At 45.1% G+C, this 19,166-nt stretch overlaps 1 protein-coding gene across 1 annotated transcript; it reads right to left on the bottom strand.

Annotated features, from left to right (window-relative positions):
- Positions 1-1,083: 1,083 nt before the first annotated feature.
- Positions 1,084-18,638, bottom strand: LOC132587073 (sulfotransferase 6B1-like). Its single transcript, XM_060259279.1, has 7 exons — positions 18,135-18,638; positions 14,797-14,909; positions 14,314-14,403; positions 6,326-6,452; positions 5,132-5,226; positions 2,927-3,083; positions 1,084-1,610 (listed from the first exon to the last, which is right to left on the bottom strand). Exons 1-7 carry the CDS (start codon positions 18,328-18,330, stop codon positions 1,480-1,482), a joined length of 909 nt encoding a protein of 302 aa, XP_060115262.1. The 5' UTR covers positions 18,331-18,638; the 3' UTR covers positions 1,084-1,479.
- Between the last annotated feature and the right edge of the window lie 528 nt (positions 18,639-19,166).

The raw sequence follows: 19,166 nt of genomic DNA, 5'->3' as shown, positions 1-19,166 counted from the left end.
ATAAAACCTTGTTCTGTGATAACCTTGATATTTTATAAAAGCAAGGAAATGGTTCTCAAATGGTCAAGGATTGCAGGTTTCAGCTCAGAGGTCCTGCCTGTCCCATTAAAAGATTTAGGCAGGAAGACAGGAAGCAAGCAATACACTCCCTGCCCCGCCTCTCTACAGGTTATTTCTTCCACCTTTCCCCACTGCAATAACAACAACAAAAAATGGTTTCATCTCAAAACAGATGGAAGTACCGAATGGGTGGAAGAACAACAGAGGAAGCATGGCAGCTGCAGCCTTCCTTTCCACTTCTTAAAGAGATAAGCAAAATCTCCAGGTTAACACCTGGCTGTCCTACCCTGCCACCTTCTTTTGTTCCTTGGAGACACCATGGAGATCTTTCTAGTCTATCTGGAAAGAACAGGTGTTCTAAAAGTTAATAAATGTTAATAAATGTTAATAAATGCTGTATAAACATGTGAAGGATTGTGAAGGGTTAATGCCTCACAGAGAACCTTTAAGTGACAGGCTGCTAAAAGGAATTTCATTGGACAGCATCAATTGAGGAGAAAGAGCTGGGAACTGATTGCTGAAGATTAGCACTGGGAAAAGATTGCTGATTAGCACTGGGAAAACTGGCAAGGAGGGGATGTTTCTTAATGTGTGACTGTTGTAGTATCTTTTGTACATACTGGCCATGGGCTGTTAATAAATAAATCTATCTAAAGACCCCCTTTCAGGCCAGAAAAAGGGATAGATCTTCTAGTTAGAGAAGAGATTCCCTGCCCAGTTGAAAGAATGACAGCTCTAAAGCTGGTGTGCTCACAGCTGGTGTGCTCACAGAAGGAATGTTAGTGTATCCCTACCTTCTGAAATTTGAAGAGTCAGTTAAACTCAAGAAAGTATACTGGAGAGTTTAGGAAACACTGAAACAAAAGCCTCTCATCTCAAAGATTCTAAGACTCCATGAAAAGTTTAAAACTCTCAATTGCTGGAAACATATGAACTGTAGCTTGTGAAAATAGTGTTACCCCAGAGTTCTTATTGATTTACCACAGACATTTTACCCCTGATTTCACTTGACTTTTTCCCCTCTATGTTAAATAAAATATTTTATTTTTGAATGTTACAAAGTCTCTTTTGTGCCATTTCAGAAGCGTAAGAGGGTAATTTTGTCTCTTGCCCACAATAACATGACATGGTGAGACAACCAGAGATCTCAGGAAAGAAGAAAATAGATAAAGGGGCTGCTCAGTCAGAAAGGAAGAGGAAAACAGAGGGAAAATCCTGCATCTGAGGGAGGGAAGATGGTGAGGTCATTATATTCAGTGCTCTATTGGGTATCTTAAAAGGCCCTGCTTAAGAAAAATGCATCCTAGAAATCTGACACTAAACAGTACTGCAGTCTCTGAAAACTGCCACAGAAAAATGTGCTTGTTTTTTCTCGAGTGTATGAAAGGAATGGTAATTAAAATGAAACCGTTCACACTTTCAGGCTTTGCAGTATACATCATACTTCAGTTTTGCTTCCAGCTTTGTTCCTGCTAAACACTCCTTAAATTTTGCATCCATTTTCTGGTTTTGTGTTTCATTGAAAAGACTCTTCCAATCACCTACTACACCTAGAACAAAAACAAAATGGGGAGGGGCAGGGAAAGGGAAAATTTGACTGTGAAGATAGATTGCTAATCAATCAAAGCAATAGCTTAATCACTTTAAAGTAACTGGGCACAAAAAAAGATACAACTTGGTTGAACTGAGAGGTAAGGAAGAATCTGAACATAGCAAGAACAAAGTCTCTTCAATACCAGATCCTAGGTCTCGCTTGGATATTTATTGTGCTGTAATACCACCGAAGTGCAAGTGATAGAGAAAACCTGTCTTTGTGAGCATGTATACATGCATGTAAGCAAGTAGAGAGAGAAAATGTCAGGGCCTAATGGCTTGGTTCAGAGGTATCACCTCACCTAGACAAATGAAGCTGTCTTATATTGAATCAGACCATGGGTCTATAAAGGTTAGTCCTAAGACTGGCAGTGGCTCTCCTGAGTTTCAGATAGAGGTCTTTCACATCATCTATTACCTAGATGCCAAGGATTGAACCTGGGGGTTTCTACATGCAAAGCAGATGTTCTGCCACTGAGCCATGGCCCCTCACCAAAGTAGTTTGGTGCCTTATGGATGAGCCTTGAAGGAGATTCATGCTTACTCTCACAATCCCCTTCCCCCTTCATATACTACAAGAAAATCAGTAGCTCTCTGGTTTCAGCAAATATCAGGTAATCATTACAGCTATCCTTTGTCCCATAAACCAGGATTGTTGGTTTCCATTTTGCAATTTTGATGTGCAATTACAAGCCATCATTTACCTGTTCAGATTTAACAACAAACTACAGTTTGTCAAAAACCTAGGAAGTAACTAATCAGCTTGTGGTGGAGAAAGGGAAGGGGAGAAATGATTATATGTATGAGTCCATGGCTCCTTCCAAACTTGTCAACATAGCACTAAACTAAGGACTGACATTACAAATGTACGAAGCTGTAGCTTTACTTTCCATTGTATAACTTTGTAATTGTGGACCAGTTTACAATTTGGTTACCGACAAAAGCAGCTGTAGAAATTCTGAGGAGGGATATCCTCTATATTGTCTCATCTTTTTTTAAGCATTAAATTACGTACCACTGATGAAAACATAGAACAGTTAATGCGTTGCCTGTGAAATATATTCTGAAGGCTAAATGACAAATATCATGCAAACGCTGCTGCCCACCTGGATCTATCTACATAGCAAATAGACAAAACCCGACAAAAAGCATTTTTAATCTAGATAGGATATGCATAACCATTAGAAAATGGAAGACTGCTCATAATTTGATGCTACAAACCATATGGAGGTAAGACAAGAGTATCACTAACTGCCTTAAAAAAAAAGTGTACCTTTCCGGAAGAGAAGTGGACCAGCTGCGCCATGTGTCTCCTTTGATCTCTCCCTCACCACTTCGAAGGAAGCCCTATCTGCAATAGATTGACTTTGCTCCATGGTAGAAGCAAAACCGAAAAACTCAGCAATCTGTTTCACTCCATTAAACAAGTCCTGAAAGCAATATAGTGACACACTTATTTTATTTAGAACAATTTTATGCTGCCTTTCCACGCTATCAGGGTTCACAATCCAGAGAACACACAAAATATAAAAACATTTGAACAATGAAAAAATAGTTAAAGATATAAAATTCAGTTTAAAACACATGTCAAGGTAGTAAGCAGGGGCTGAATTCAGCAGGAGCTCACAGGAGCACAGCTCCTGAACCTCTAGCCAGGGTCTGCATGTAGTGGGGAGTTCTCTTCCCATTGCACACAGATCTCAAGGCATATGCAAATGAGATATGCTACTGAGCTCCTGCACTTTTTTCCTACAAAATGACCCCTAGTAGCAAGCATAGTTTATTTCCCATTGTAAACTAGACTAGTTGATTGTGTCCCAATACTGGATTCAAAGTAGAGTTGTGCTCAGTGCAGATTTGCCTTCTTTAGCCTAATCTTGTCAGTCACTGAAGACATATCTATTGCCAAACCCCCAGACCGGCCAGGGGATTCCCTGGTCTTCAGGGCTCCAATCCACTGGCCCCCAGCTGACCAGCAGGGGAAACACCACCCCCAAACAGGGATGTCACTCAGAAGTGATGTCATCACAATGATGCTCTGGGTTCTGAGCAAACTCTATGGTTTTGTAGCAAAGAAACCATAGAGTTTTCCCCAAAAACCTAGAGTATCATGTGCAATGTCAGTGACACGATGGCACCACTTCTGAGTGACATCATCACATCCTGCACACAAAGTAGAAGACTCCTGGACCAAGTCCAGAATCCCCACCACCAGCAGTAAGGTAGGATCTGGCAACTCTAATAGGTTCTAACAACATGATTTTGGAGTGCAGGTCCACCCTACAGACTGTCAATCACAGGTACCCTTACAAAGTCCCCACTGGGAATTCAATTCCCAAGTGTGCAAGCTCCATTTGGATTGGGGATGCAGTACTTTGAGAGAAGGGGCTTATGCCTTGCATCTGCACCATTTTCAAGACTGAAAGTAGCCCTGGGGGAGTGCTATTTACCTGGCTGAGGAAACCTTCATATACCCCATCAGGATACAGGGAGCTCTCAGTTGGGCAAATAGTGGCCCTATATCTGATTGGGAAAACAGCATAGTGGGGACTCTGAAGCCTATTCTCACTAAATAATCTGGCATGCCTAATCTGGCATACTTGGAACTGAGTTCCCAGCAGAGGGCTCACAGGTACATTCTGATAGTGTGGACACAAGTAGGCCCAGAAATACATACCGATTATATGGTATGTAATCTATACAACTGTACTGAAGATATGTGAAGAAGCAACATAGATTGAAAAACAGATGAATGAGGACTGAAGGAGTCAGAGAAGCATGTGATGTTCCACTGTTCCCCCTGACCCAAACACTCAGGATAGACCAACTTATTTGGTCTGCAAACTTATTTGGTTCTTGCCATTAATATGAATTTTGAGGGAGTCCTTGTAATGAAATGGCTGTCACAGTTGCAGTAAAACAAAATGAAGGTTATCAGATCTCTATAACTGAGCTCGTTATTCCTGCTTTTTTTTTAAAAAAAAAAATCTAGTTTGTCATACTAATCACAGATTTTTTCCCCCACTGTCACAGCACAGCCAAAAAGCATTTTCTATGATGGCATCCCACCTAAGTCACACGCCTCCCCACCATTTTTCCTGGCAGCTATTCTGTCAAGTTTTAGGAGCCAAACTAAATTATTTTACTTACTCCATATTTTAGGGAACAATTATTTTTATGGTTTTCGTTGGAGTTATTACTATTTTGCAGGCTGTTTTTACTGGCTATATCATGTTTTAATATTTTATTGCCATATGCTCTTCTATTGTTTCTCTGGAAGCCCTCTTGAAAATTATTTCAATGAAGTAATGAGAAAAATGTGTATATTCAATCAATCAAATTAGGTGAGCTCTGACTCAAGTTAAGCTCTGGGTCCTGGCCTACCTACTCCCTTTTACAAAATCCCTGTGAGTGCAGGTCAGCCTTTTTACCATTAGAAAGTAAGATGTCCTTTGGTAGTAACTATCAATAAGCCTACCTCTTTTAAGTCTTCATATGTCAGCAGCAGAACATTTTCATCATCTATGTGTTTGTTCCAGGTGACTGCATGGTCAAAATAAGATCCCCAGGCAACTGCAGATCAAAGACACTGTATCAAAATGACCTTACTGTTACTAGAAGGTGCCACAACCTTAACAGTAGGTTATTTCTAAGAATGTTTGTTGTGTAAAGAGCCCCGTGGCGCAGAGTGTTAAAGCTGCAGTACTGCAGTCCTAAACTCTGCTCATGACCTGAGTTCGATTCCCAGCGGAAGTTGGGTTTTCAGGTAGCCAGCTCAAGGTTGACTCAGCCTTCCATCCTTCTGGTAAAATGAGTACCCAGCTTGCTGGGGGGAAAGTGTAGATGACTGGGGAAGGCAATGGCAAACCACCCCTTAAAAAGTCTGCCATGAAAACGTTGTGAAAGCAATGTCACCCCAGAGTCAGAAACAACTGGTGCTTGCACAGGGGACCTCTCCGTTCCTTTGTTGTGTAGGCACTCTGTTCTTTCATAGCCTACAGGAGCCACAGACACTTAGAAAGAAAGTAAGCAGGTGATTATTCTCAAGGAAAATGGCTAAGTGCAATCCTAGGCAAGGTTACTCCAGTCTAAACCCATCATTTCAAAGGACTCAAACTGGAGTAACCCCGCCCAGGATTGCACTGTAAGAGTCTTGCTAGTTTTCTTCCACTCATGATGTGAGGTCATCTTTTGAAGAGAACATTCTGTACATTCATAGTTCAACTTGGTTGGAGACAGATAACAGATGTTTCAAAGTACTGAAGGTGGTACAATAAAGTCATCATTGCTCATGGTGTGTACTCTCATCCCTCTTTCTCTGGTACATTTTGCAGGGCTTTATATTGGTTTAAAAAATCTGTTTCACCAAATTTAACAATATAATGAAAGGAATATCAGACACAGCAATACCTCTTATATAGCATTTCAAATTAAACTTTTTGAGCTAGGTTTACTAATCAAGACACCATGGCTGAAGACAAACAGATGCCTTCCCTTCCAAATGCACCTCACCTCCATTGCAAGGAAAGTCATAGCTGCTACAGAGCTCAACTCTCTCAACTTTGCAGGAGCAAATCTCAGATCATATTGGTAATGTTATAATTCTGTTATCCTACAAAATTTTTCCTGAGTGTTTAAACTCCCAAATCCATACAGGAGTGATAAAGAGTACCTGTCCCATTCATAAATTCTGAAAAGAACTCCTCCCATGAGTTATAACTTGGAACGCTTGGAGCATTGTTGTGAAAATGGAAAAATGATGCAGCTGTATCTTTAGGATTTCGAAACATCACCAGCACCTGGAATGAGATAAACAGGACAACAATTTTTAACTTGTCTGATCATGAACAAGGCCACCATCTCACAGTCCACTACAGGTGTCTTATAGTATGTCAACCGCAGCTAGAAGTCATTGATTCTTGTGTCACAGAAGATGCAGGTTGAAATGATAGCCATGGTTAAGTCCATGAGACTCCTCAAAAAGCAAAATATTGAGCATTGGAAAATAGGAAGAGCAGATGAGCAGACATTTTACAACAGACTTAGGTATTATCTTGTGGCCACTAAGGCTCTCAGACACCCTGGCTACATTCTTTAGATATCTGTAAAGCATGCGGGTTCAATGACGAGTCGAAGTTGATACAAAGACTACGTTTATTGATAGACCAATACTTTGGTAACAGGTTCTTGAGAGTAATCCTGAGCATACATTGATACAACACTTTTAAGGCCTACTTCAAAGGGATTCCAAGGGATGGGGTTGCGAGGTAGCATTCACACATAAACTATCATAAATGTCTACATTCCCATACTGTTATCAGGACCGTGTCCTTGCTTTCCCCAGATTTCTCTTACTCCCTTACAGGAATGTATGGGAAGGTGCTGATTACTTGGTTTCAGTTCTCACTACTTCTAATTATAAGCCATAAAGCAAGACAGGGGAAGGGAAAGAATAATAAGCTAGCAAGATTGGATCCTCCATGATACTTCCCAGACCAGGTTAGGCAGGACCCTTAAACAATCAATTATCAATGGAATTTCACCATGCTTGACAATATCTATTAGAGATATTTTGTACACTGACCACAAGCATGGTGTAGCAGCCAGAGAGCTGATATTACAACACCAAAAACATAGAGCCATAGAATCTGTAAAGTACTGGGGTTGGCGCAGTAAGAGACCAGAGTCGGAGAGTGATTTCAGCAAGCTTTACTTCAGGAACACACACACAGACAGAACTCTATTCAAACTTCCGCTCTTTTATACAATTCTTGCCCCCTTCTGATTGGTCCTTAACTATCTACATGGATTGGCTATTTACAGGGCCCTAAGGGCCTATCAGGGTACAGTATGAGCCTAGATGTTGATTGGCTACTTATGTTTCAATCCTTCCCCTGATTGGGCACGCTTAGGCCTTCTCTGGAACCCTGGTGTGGAGTACAAGCTTTGGCTTGTTCAGCTTCCCTCCAAAAGTAACAGTTCCCTCCAAAAGTAACAGTTCTCCCATTTAAGCCTAGGACACAACACCCCTCCCCCCATAGTTCCAGCTATCAGGTGACATAGTCCTGGAGATATGCCGGAGGGCGGCGGTCTCGTGTCGAGAGTCGGAGTTCCGAGGGGACTGGGCGTTCCGACTCGGTTGGTGGTTCCGCGGCTGCAGAGCTGGAGACATCTGGGACGGCGGCCCCGGGAGACCTGGGTTCAGCTGCGCGGTCGGGGGTCTCCTCCTGCTGGGCAGAAGTGGGCTCCACGGAACCCTGTTCTGTGTCAGGCTCTCGGGGACTTACGTTGTCCGGATCTGGAGCCTCTGACCTTGGCTCCCCGGCAGGCAGGCGACCTCGGAGTTGGTCGATGTGTCGCCTCAGGAGATGTCCACCTTCCAAGGTCACTGCATAGGAGACCGGTCCGGTGACGTGGTCCACCTTTCCAGGGAGCCAGGCGGGGCCAGTGGTGGCATAGTTCCGTGCCCACACTGTCTCACCGGAGTAGAACCCTCTGGGGGCTTTAAGGTATTCCGGCGCCGGTCGCCTGTCTGGGGCTCGGTCAGGGTGCAGCTTGTCCAGCAGGGTGCAGATGCGGCGGCCCATGAGGAGTTCTGCTGGACTGCGACCTGTGGAGGCGGTAGGTGTGGTCCAGTAGGCCATTAGGAAACACGCCATGTCTTTTGGCCAGTCTGAGGGGCCCAGACGGTTCAAGGCCTCCTTTGCCGTGCGCACCATCCGCTCTGCCTGGCCGTTGGTGGCTGGATGAAACGGGGCAGAGCGAATGTGCCTGATGAGGTTCTTGGCCACGAAGTCCTGGAACACTGCGGACATGAATGCTGTGCCGTTGTCGGTGACGATGGTCTCCGGCAACCCGTGGGTTGCAAAGATGGCCCTCAGAGCCGTGATGGTCGCCTGCGATGATGGCGAGGGCACCTGGACCACCTCCAACCACTTGGAGTATGAATCCACTAGTATGAGTAGAGTCCACCCATGGAAGGGGCCAGCAAAGTCCATATGCAGTCTTGACCAGGGGGTTTTGGTGGATTCCCATGATTGCACTGGGCCACGTGGGGGGTCAGGCCTTGACACCTGGCATGTCGGGCACCTTTTAACCCAAGCCTCAATTTCTGCATCGAGGCCGGGCCACCAGACATAGCTCCGTGCGAGAGCCTTCATGCGGACTATGCCCGGGTGTGCCTCGTGCAGAGCTCTCAGCACTTGGTCTTGCAAGGGTTTGGGGATGACGACTCTGTTGCCCCATAGTAGGCAGCCTTTGTGGGTGGATAGTTCGTCTTTCCGGGCTGCAAACGGAGTAAATTCCGGCCCAGTCGAGCCCTTGGGCCACCCCCTCCCCACCCAGTCCAAGACACAGGAGAGGACTGGATCACGAGCGGAGCGGGCAGCAACGTCGCGGGCGAGCAATGGCCTGTCCGGAAGCATGTCCATCAGTAGGATCTGATGAGCCGGGGCTGGATTGGGATCCACGTCAGGCAAGGGCAAGCGGCTCAGGGCATCAGCATGGCCCATTGCCTTGCCCGGGCGATGCACTAGGGTGTAGGTGTAGCCGGCTAGAAAAATGGACCAACGGAGGACCCGTGGGGACAACACCTGAGGGGTCTGCCAGTCCGATGCAAAGAGGCCCAAGAGGGGTTTGTGGTCCGTATAGAGGGTAAAGGGCCGGCCGTAGATGTAATCATGAAATTTTTTGACACCGGCCACAACTGCCAACCCTTCTTTGTCGATTTGGGCGTAGTTCCGCTCCACTGACGAGAGGGTCTGCGAGTAGTACGCGATAGGGACTTCGGTCCCATCAGGGAGTCGGTGGCCCAGAACTGCCCCCACGCCATAAGGGGATGCGTCGCGTGCAAGGACCAAGGGCAGGGTCTCGTCGAAATGGGCAAGGACGGAGTTGGACATCAGGAGGCCCTTGATATCCTGGAAGGCTTTAGCGTGCTGGCGGCCCCATGCCCAGGGTCGGTTCTTGTCTAGAAGTCGGTGCAGGGGTTCGGCCACCGCTGCCTTGTGGGGGAGAAAAGCATGATAAAAGTTTAGGAGGCCGAGGAAGGCCTGGAGTTCTTGCTTGTTGGTGGGCGCTGGAGCATCTCTGATGGCACGCAGCTTGGCGTCAGAGGGGTGGACCCCCTGGGCATCGATGGAGAACCCCAGGAATTCCACCCGATCCACGCCCATGAGGCACTTCTCCCGTTTGACCTTGAGGCCGGCTGTTTCAAAACGTTGGAGGACTCCTCTAAGGCGGGCGGCGAATTCTTCAGGCGAGGCTGCCGCGATCAGCACATCATCGAAGAATGGAGTGACTCCGGGAAGTCCTTTTAAAAGAGAGTCCATGAGTTCCTGGAACAACCCCGGAGCCACACTCACGCCAAATTGCAACCGCTTTACTCTAAAGGCCCCCCGGTGGGTCACAATTGTTTGGGCGTTGGCCGTGGCCTCATCCACCGGCAGCTGTTGGTAAGCTTGGGCCAAGTCCAACTTGCCAAAAAATTTTGCGCCGGCTAGGGTGGCTAAAACGTGGCTGACGATGGGCACAGGGTATGCGTGGGCCTGAAGAGCCTTGTTGAGGGTGCACTTATAGTCTGCACAAATCTGCACCTCCCCACTGGGCTTGACTGGAGTCACGATGGGAGTTTTCCAGGTTGCGTGGGTGACAGGCTCTAGTATTCCCTGTGCAATCAGTTTATCCAGTTCCTCCTCAATTTTAGGCTTGAGCGCGAATGGAACTCGCCGCGCTTTAAGCCTAATAGGCCGCACTGTGGGGTCGAGGTGTAGTGTAACCGGGGGACCCGTGTAGCAGCCCAAGGTGCCATCGAAAACGGCCGGGAACTCTTCGCAAACCTTGTTAAAGTCCACTCCGACAGTCTTATTGACCCCCCTGATCTCTATTCCCAGGGGCTTGAACCAGTCGAGACCCAAAAGATTTGTAAGGTGGTTCTTGACCACTAGCACTTGTAGCTGGCCCTTGAACCCCTTGTATTGGACTGGGACCGGGCCCACTCCCAAGATAGGCACCTTATTCTTCTGGAAGTCCACTAAGGTAAACCCCAGGTCCCTGAGACGAGGCCTCAGCCTGGTGGGAATTTTAAAAAATGTCTCTGCTGCTATAATAGATGATGCTGACCCAGAGTCCACCTCCATTTGGCAGGGCACCCCCCCAATCCCTACATTGACCCGGATTTTGGAGGGCCTGACTGGCGAGGGTAGGTACTGTACCGGGTATGGGTGGGCGTGGAGAGCGTCGGTCTCGAAGTCTGGCTGGCCTTCAGAGTGCGCAGATCTTTGCGGGACGCGTGCTCAGGATTTGGATCTGCAGGCGCAGGCGATGTGGCCTTCCTTGTTGCAGAGTTGACAGGTGGCATTCCGGAATCGGCAGGTCTTCCGCTCGTGCTGGCCCCCGCAACTTGCACATGCAGGTAGTGTCTTGTGTCTCATGCCCTGTGGGACATGGGTGGTCTTCCTTCCTGCTGAACGATAGCCGGTTTGTAGAGCTTTGTCCTCGTCTGAGTCCTCTGTAGATGGTTCAGGGTTGATCTGGTGTGCCGCAGCCTGTCTTGTCAGCCGTGGCTCTGCTGATCTGCCCTTCTCCCAGCTGGTGGCCACATCGATTGCCTTTGTTAGGTCGCACTCGGAGAGGGACAGGAGTTTCTGTACTAGTTTTTCGTCCCTCAAGCCCCATACAAACTGGTCGAGAAGGGCTTCGTTGAGGTCTGCGAAACTGCATCGGCTTGCCACCCGGCGCAGGCTTGTCAAGAACGCCATCGTGGTTTCGCCTGCCTTCTGTGTCCTTTGTCGGAAGTCCCAGTGCCGGGTGAGCTTGGTTGGCTGGGGCTGGAAATACTTCTCCAGAGCGCTGATGATGTCGTCCACCGACGTCTCTGAGAGCTTCCTGGGTTGGAGAAGAGCCCTGGCTAAGTCCACGGTCTCCGTGCCACACGTACTGATAAGCAGAGCTCTCTGCATGGTAGTCTCTGTAATCTTCCGGAAGGTCAGGTATGACTGGAAGCCTTCGACCCACGAGTCCCACAGCTCGGGGTGATCGATGCTAAAGGGCTGTAGGAGGTTGGCTGGAGCCTCCATTCTTGGCAGCGTGTCTGGGCGGCTTGCGAGCTGGGGTGTGCGCAGAGCGGAGGTGCGGACCCAGATGGCTTGGATTTAGCCACCTTTCCGTGTTCCTGGTTCTGTTGCTGGTTCTTACTGGCATCCCATCCTCGTCGCCAGTGTAAAGTACTGGGGTTGGCACAGTAAGAGACCAGAGTCGGAGAGTGATTTCAGCAAGCTTTACTTCAGGAACACACACACAGACAGAACTCTATTCAAACTTCCCGCTCTTTTATACAATTCTTGCCCCCTTCTGATTGGTCCTTAACTATCTACATGGATTGGCTATTTACAGGGCCCTAAGGGCCTATCAGGGTACAGTATGAGCCTAGATGTTGATTGGCTACTTATGTTTCAATCCTTCCCCTGATTGGGCACGCTTAGGCCTTCTCTGGAACCCTGGTGTGGAGTACAAGCTTTGGCTTGTTCAGCTTCCCTCCAAAAGTAACAGTTCCCTCCAAAAGTAACAGTTCCCCCATTTAAGCCTAGGACACAACAGAATCATAGAATTGGAAGGGACCTCCAGGGTCATCTAATCCAACCCACTGCACAATGCAGGAAATTCACAAATACTTCTCCACCACCGCACACAGGACCCTTGCTCCATGCCCAGAAGATGGCAAAAACCTCCAGAATCCCTGGCCAAAATGGTCTGGATAAAAACTGCTTCCTGACCCCAAAGTGGCGATAAGCATTTCTCTGGACATGAAAGAAAGGGCCACAAGAACTAAGCATTGGTGCAACCATTCCTGTCCTCTTTCCCATAATCTGCCTAAGTTCACAGAATCAGATAGCCATCTAGTCTCTGCTTTAAAACTTCCAAAGAAGGAGAACCTACCACCTCCTGAGGAAGCCTGTTCCACTGAGGAACCACTCTAACTGTAAGTTCTTCCAAATGTTAAACCGAAAACTCTTCTGGTTTACTTTCAACTCATTGGTTCTGGTCCGACATTCTGGGGCAACAGAAAACAATTCCTCACCATCCTCTACATGATAGCCCTTCAAATACTTGAAGATGGTAATCAAATCACCTCTGAGTCATCTCCTCTCCAGGCTAAACATACCCAAATCCTTCAGCCTTTCCTCATAGGATTTGGTTCCAGACCCCTCATAATCTTTGTTGTCCTCCTCTGGACATGTTCCAGCCAGTGTTCCCTCTAATCTGAGTTAGTGTGAGCTGGCTAACAGTTTTTTAGCCTCTGACTCACACATTTTTGTCTTCATTCAAGAAGGTAGGCCCCAAAGCAAACTAATTTACGCAGTAGTCAAACTGCTCGCTCAGAACTTTAATGCCAGTAGCTCACAAAGTAGAATTTTTGCTCACAAGACTCCACAGCTTAGAGGAAATATCCAGTCTGTTTATACTCCTCTTTAATTGTGGTACCCAAAACTGAACACAATATTCTAGATGAGGCCTAACCAGAGCAGAGTAAACCAATACCATCGCTTTGTTTGATCTGGACACTATATTTCTGCTGATACAGCCCAAAATTACATTGGCTTTTTTAGTCACTGCATCACACTGCTGACTTATGTTCAGTCTACAGTCCACTAAGACTCCTAGATCCTTTTCGCACATACTACTGCCAAGACTAGTCTCCCCCACCATATAATTACGCATTGGATTTTTCCTACCTAAATGCGGAACTTTACATTTATCCCTGTTAAAATCCTTTAATTTGTTTTAGCCCAGTTTCAAGATCATCCTGTATCCTGTCTCTGTCTTCTACTGTATTTGCACCCCCTCCCAATCCTCCTGCAAATTTAATAGGCGTTTCCTCTATTCCTGCATCCAAATCATTTATAAAGACTTTCTGGAGAGCAAGATAATCTCTCAGCTTCACCTACTACTCAAAGTTGTTGTGGAGATAAACTGGAGAATAAAAGAACAATGCACATTGCCTTGAGCTCCTTGGAAGAATTACGGGATTTCAAAAAGAGACAGAAGGCTATGCATTGTGGCATGATGTGGTGGTCGAGAATCACTCTGCCACAGAAGCTTGCTGGGTGACTTTGCGCCAGTTACACACGCTAAACCTACATTACCTCATAGGGTTGTTGTGAGGATAAAACTAAGAAAGGGTCAATATTGTAAGCCACTTTGGGGAATAGAAATAAAATAAATAAGCATGCACCTGTATCCTGTGTGTCAAAAAAAGGAATCATTTTGTATTATAATACTTCTCAGAACCTGCCACAGGAAATTGCACTTTGCAGCACTTACTCCTATGAAGAAATTTATGTTTTCCCTCTTAATGTGATTAATCCAATTCACAGCTTAAAGTTCCCCGGCCACCTACCCATTTGAGTTGTGTTCCCATTAACAACCACTGCCAGAAACACAACAAGACACTCCCAAGGCTCCTGTGCACCATCCGTGACACACCCCCCCCCCAAAAAATGAGCAAAAGTAACTTGAATTTCTTGCAGTGCTTTCTGTCTCAGAGGGTTCAAAGAAGAAAATGAGATGTCTCATTTCAGCTATTTCCATACTCCAGACCAGATCACACCCACTTACCCCTGCCCTGATAAATTCTGTAAATGAACGTTTTCAGTCACTTACCTTGGCTTTATTTTTAAAGATGGACTTAGGAAGATGGTTGTAATTGAGGTGTGTGGCCACAATCCTTGGAGATGGAAACTGTTTCATCCTCTTTTAAAAAACAGAACAGTGATATAACTGTACATGCATAGAAAAAATTGTTTTGTGTTCACATACAGAATTCATGTAATAATCCAAAGGCATTGGAATAAATAAGATTCTCTAGAAAAAGCCTGGTGACCCACCAAGCTGAATGTGAGTATCGCAGCTTGCAGGTCCTTAATAACCACCCCGTATCTATAATCCAAGACAGACCACCAAGCCAGAGTGGTTTGTGAGCCTTCACCGGGGTTGGCCAAATACTTTGATTTAGTAGGTCACAAGTCAAGTGGTCTCTCCAGAAACGCCAGTGCTGCCAGTGCTGCTGTCCTTCATTCCATTAACTTCCTGTGTGCATAGGAAGCATCTGACCTGGAGGGGTGGGGGATTCTGCAACATACTGACCTGACACTTTTCAGGATCTCCACATTCAATGAAAGGCAGTTCTGCATTCTCATGCTTAGTTTGCAAAGTTGTGACAATCAGATCATTCACAATTTGAATCAGCCAATTAACACCTAGAACAAAAAAATGATAGGATTTAAATAGCATATGCTTCTTGGGGAAAATAAATTATACCTGGATATGTTGGAACAGAATGCTGCCAAGATACACCAAAGCCTTTCAGTTCAATAGAGTTGCCATCGTCTGTGCAGATAATTTGAGTATTTACTAGAATGTGGACAGGACTGATTAATGTGGATAGAAGTTTAAGTGCACAGATTCCTTCAGTTGTTGGTTGCTGAATTAGATGGTTCAGAGGACTGCTCCACAAATGTCATGCGGATATCTGCAGTGGGCAGCTTCAGATCTAAAGAACTGAGAAAACCTCAGTTCCCACAGAAACTCTATGTACATTTCACAACACTTAAGGAAGTGATGGATCAGATTGTTTATCTTATTAGTCAAGGTGAGCCACAGCAATGATGGCTATCAACACAACCTATTTTAAAACACTGCAAAAAATAGCTTAAATTACAAATAAATATTGCAACTTTCTCACCATATTAGTAGTGGAAGTGAGCAAAGAGGAGTTGGTATGGAGTACAACCATAAACTGTACAGATTATACAGGAAAGAAGTGTTATCACACACACACCAATTTTGTTCTGGAATGGTGGAAATGTTGTTGGGCTAAGAGATGCCAAGGCTAAATCCTTTATGAAAATTCAGGAACCCAGCTCCTTTATTGGAAATCATTAGAAGGTACCCTGGGCATGCTCAGGCATACTGTATAATTTCCTCTCCCCCCCGCCCCCCTTTAAAGAAGAGGGTTGCCGGGTCTGACTCAGGAAATATCTGAAGACTTTGGGGGTGGAGTCAGGAGCAAGGTTGTGACAAGCACAATTGAACTCTGAAGGGAGTTCTGGCCATCACATTTAAAGGGACCATGCTCCTTTAAAATCATTTTGTAGGGTTGCCAATCCCCATGTGGGGACAGAAGATCCCCTTGTTTGGAGCCCCCCCTTCAGGGTTATCAGAAAGTGGGAGGAGGGAAATATCTGCTGGGCACTCCATTATACCCTATGGAAACTGATTCCCATAGGGTATAATGGAGAATTGATCTGTGGTGATTGGGGGGAGGCTGTTTTTTTTTAGTTAGAGGCACCAAATTTTCAGCATAACATTTGGTGCCTCTCCTCAAAACACCCCCCAAGTTTCAAAAGGATTGGACTAGAGGGTCCAATTCTATGAGCCCCAGAAGAAGGTGCCCCTATCCTTCATTATTTCCAAATGAAGGGAAGGCATTTAAAAGGTGTGCGGTCCCTTTAAACATGATTGCAAGAACTGGTTTAATCATGCTTGTCACACCCTTGCTGCTGGCTCCACCACCAAAGTCCCAAGGTATTTCTTGAGTTGGCCCTGGCAACCCTATTTAAATACTTTCCCTTTGTTGGAAATAATAGAGGATGGGGGCACCTTCTTTGGGGGTTTATAAAATTATACCCCCTGGTCCAATCTTTTTTACACTTGGGGGATTTTTTTGAGGAGAGGCATCAGATGCTATGCTAAATTTTTGGTGCCTCTACCTCAAAAAACAGCCCCTCAGAGCCCCAGATACCTGCAGATTGAGTCTCCATTATACCCTATGGGGACTACACTCCATAGGATATAATGGAGTGCTCGATGGACATTTTCCCCCATCCTTTCTGATAACCTGGAAGCGGGGGAAGGCTCTCCAAACCAGGGAATCCCTTGCCCCCAACTCAGGATTGGCAACCCTAGATACTGAAGGGATGGAGCTACAGTATGAAAACCAAGTTCTTATTCGGTCACACTTAAACATGCTTTTGCTTGCCTGCATCTCAGAAATAAATCATGTTAGCTCTGAACCATTAATAGCAATTGATTGAAACTAGATTTCAAAATTATCAACAAATAGCAATATTTCAACTTCAATTTAAATATCTGGCACCTCTATAGGATTTTTTATGCATTTTACATTAGCAGGATCTCTTATCCTAGTATACATTTTTATGTTGATCTTTTATGATCAGGTGGTTACTTGTAATACTGAATAATCTATTGTCACTCCAAGAAAGGCAGTTTTAAAATTATTATTAATAGTATTGTTTGTATAGACAGATTCTAGTCACGAAGAGGCTGAAGATAAGAAATCAGCTGAAGACAAAGATAAGAGTACAAATGCAATAATATTGTTCTGTGCATAAGTCCAAACTGAATTTGAAAGTGTGTTAAAGCTACATCATGCATTTCTATTTATTTGTGCCAACTTGTTTTTTCCCCTGCCAGCTTCACTGTACAAACTTCCTTAACACACTTTTATTTAAACTGTCACATGGGACATTACTACCAAGTAGGGCTGCCAATCCCCAGGTGGGGGGCAGGGGATCCCCCGGTTTGGAGACCCTTCCCCCGCTTCAGGGTCGTCAGAAAGCGGGGGGAGGGGAGGGAAATGTCTGCTGGGAACTCTATTATTCCCTATGGAGATTTATTCCCATAGAAAATCATGGAGAATTGATCCACAAGTATCTGTGGCTCTGGGGGGGCTGTTTTTTGGGGTAAAGGCACCAAATTTTCAGAATAGCATCTAGTGCCTCTCCCCAAAATACCCACCAAGTTTCAAAAAGATTAGACCAGGGGGTCCAATTCTGTGAGCCCCAAAAGAAGGTGCCCCTATCCTTCATTATTTCCTATGGAAGGAATTGAAAAGGTGTGCCGTCCCTTTAAATGTGATGGCCAGAACTCCCTTTGGAGTTCAATTATGCTTGTCACAGCCTTGATCTTGGTTCCACCCCCAAAGTCTCCTGGCTCCACCCCCAAAGTCCCCAGATATATCTTGAATTGGACTTGGCAACCCTACTACCAAGACAGTTTTTCATTGACATACAACACTCCTCAGCCTATTGAGGATACACATTGATAGCATTTTTAAGCAATCATATAACATTTCATTCCCTATTAAAATGATTTACCAGGGATCACTGCTTGATCTTTTCAATACTTTCTCCACTGCTGGGTTAAATTAATGTTAACTAGTAACCATGACTGGAGAGGTGGTCTAGAACAGAGGGAAGCTTTCAGTTAAATCAGAAACAGTATGCCTATTAGTGTTATACCTTTTTAAGCCATTTAAACAGCTGTGATTGACAGTTTAACTACAATAATTTTTCAGCAATCCTATTTAACATCTTTACTTATTTAACTTGGCATTTTGCTATCTCTTTTTTCATCACATCATCGCTGTGGGATTCTAAGAAATAACTTAAGGTTGTATTCACCACATTTGGGATAAGACACCAGCACCAAATCATCTTTTCTGGCTTCAAAATTCTCCAGGGCTTGGAATGTTTCCGTGCTGCATACAGTAGTGGGATAGAAGGTCCCATTGTAGCAAAACAGAAGTTCCTTGAGGTTAAGACCTTTGGATTTTTCCAGGGCCTTTTCTATTTCTTCTGCAAAAGTTTTCTCAGTCATGCTTGCTTCTTCTGTTGTGAGATACTGCAGTTTTGTTAGGAAGCCTTTAAAAGGGCATTTTGAGAGGCGGAGTAATCAATCTTAGCACCAGGCTTTTGTATTTTATTCTTTTTACAACTGAGCCAGACAGATCAACTACCTTATCTCCTCCCTTTTCTTTCTCCTATAGGGAAAACTGAACCACTTCTCTAACCCTAAGAACTGAAAGGAGGATTTATGCTTTGCAAGCAATCCACACTAAAGCCAGATAATGTTGCCATGATGGTTTGAATAGTCAGATACAAAAAAAAGAAAAGAAATCGCTTGGTTGACATAGCGAACAAAATATTATATTCAGGGTTACATAACTTTAAAAGGTGGAAGTTTCTTACTGAGTGATCAATGACTTCATAACAGGCTTTGGTAGCTTAGCTAGTTATATGTTTAATGCACGTTTCCATATCAAGATTATCTTGTTTTACTGCAAACAAAGAAACACATTATCCATGTTTCAACAGGAAAGCCTTACATAACAGTTCAATTGTGAACAATGCAGAATAAGTCCTATCTGATTCGTCCTGCCAGCAACTTTGTGGGAAGCTATTATACTAATAACTACCAGGGGGGGGGGGTTGAGCAGGAATGCACAGGAACGCAGTTCCTGCTGGCTTGGTGCCAGGGGGTGTGGCCTAATATGCAAATGTTACTGATAGGCTTTTCCCACAAAAAAGCACTCTGTGAAACCATGGTGATATCAGGGGGTGTGGCCTAATATGCAAATGAGTTCCCGCTGGGCTTTTTCTATACAAAGAGGTCCTGGCTAAAACCATCCACTCTAAACTAGATTTTCCACCTAT

This window comes from Heteronotia binoei, chromosome 1 (genome assembly GCF_032191835.1).
Source record: "Heteronotia binoei isolate CCM8104 ecotype False Entrance Well chromosome 1, APGP_CSIRO_Hbin_v1, whole genome shotgun sequence".
Classification (NCBI taxonomy): domain Eukaryota; kingdom Metazoa; phylum Chordata; class Lepidosauria; order Squamata; family Gekkonidae; genus Heteronotia; species Heteronotia binoei.
This window is presented reverse-complemented; position numbering and strand designations above follow the sequence as displayed.

Bases quoted from the DNA above. Each gene is read 5' to 3' on its own strand.
- LOC132587073 (XM_060259279.1), bottom strand. From the start codon at position 18,330: ATGACTGAGAAAACTTTTGCAGAAGAAATAGAAAAGGCCCTGGAAAAA. The intron at 14,404-14,796 runs GTCAGTATGTTG...GTTTTTTAAAAG, and splicing joins GAGATCCTGAAAAGTGTCAG to AGGATGAAACAGTTTCCATC. The intron at 6,453-14,313 runs GTAAGTGACTGA...ATCTCATTCCAG, and splicing joins TCTTTAAAAATAAAGCCAAG to GTGCTGGTGATGTTTCGAAA.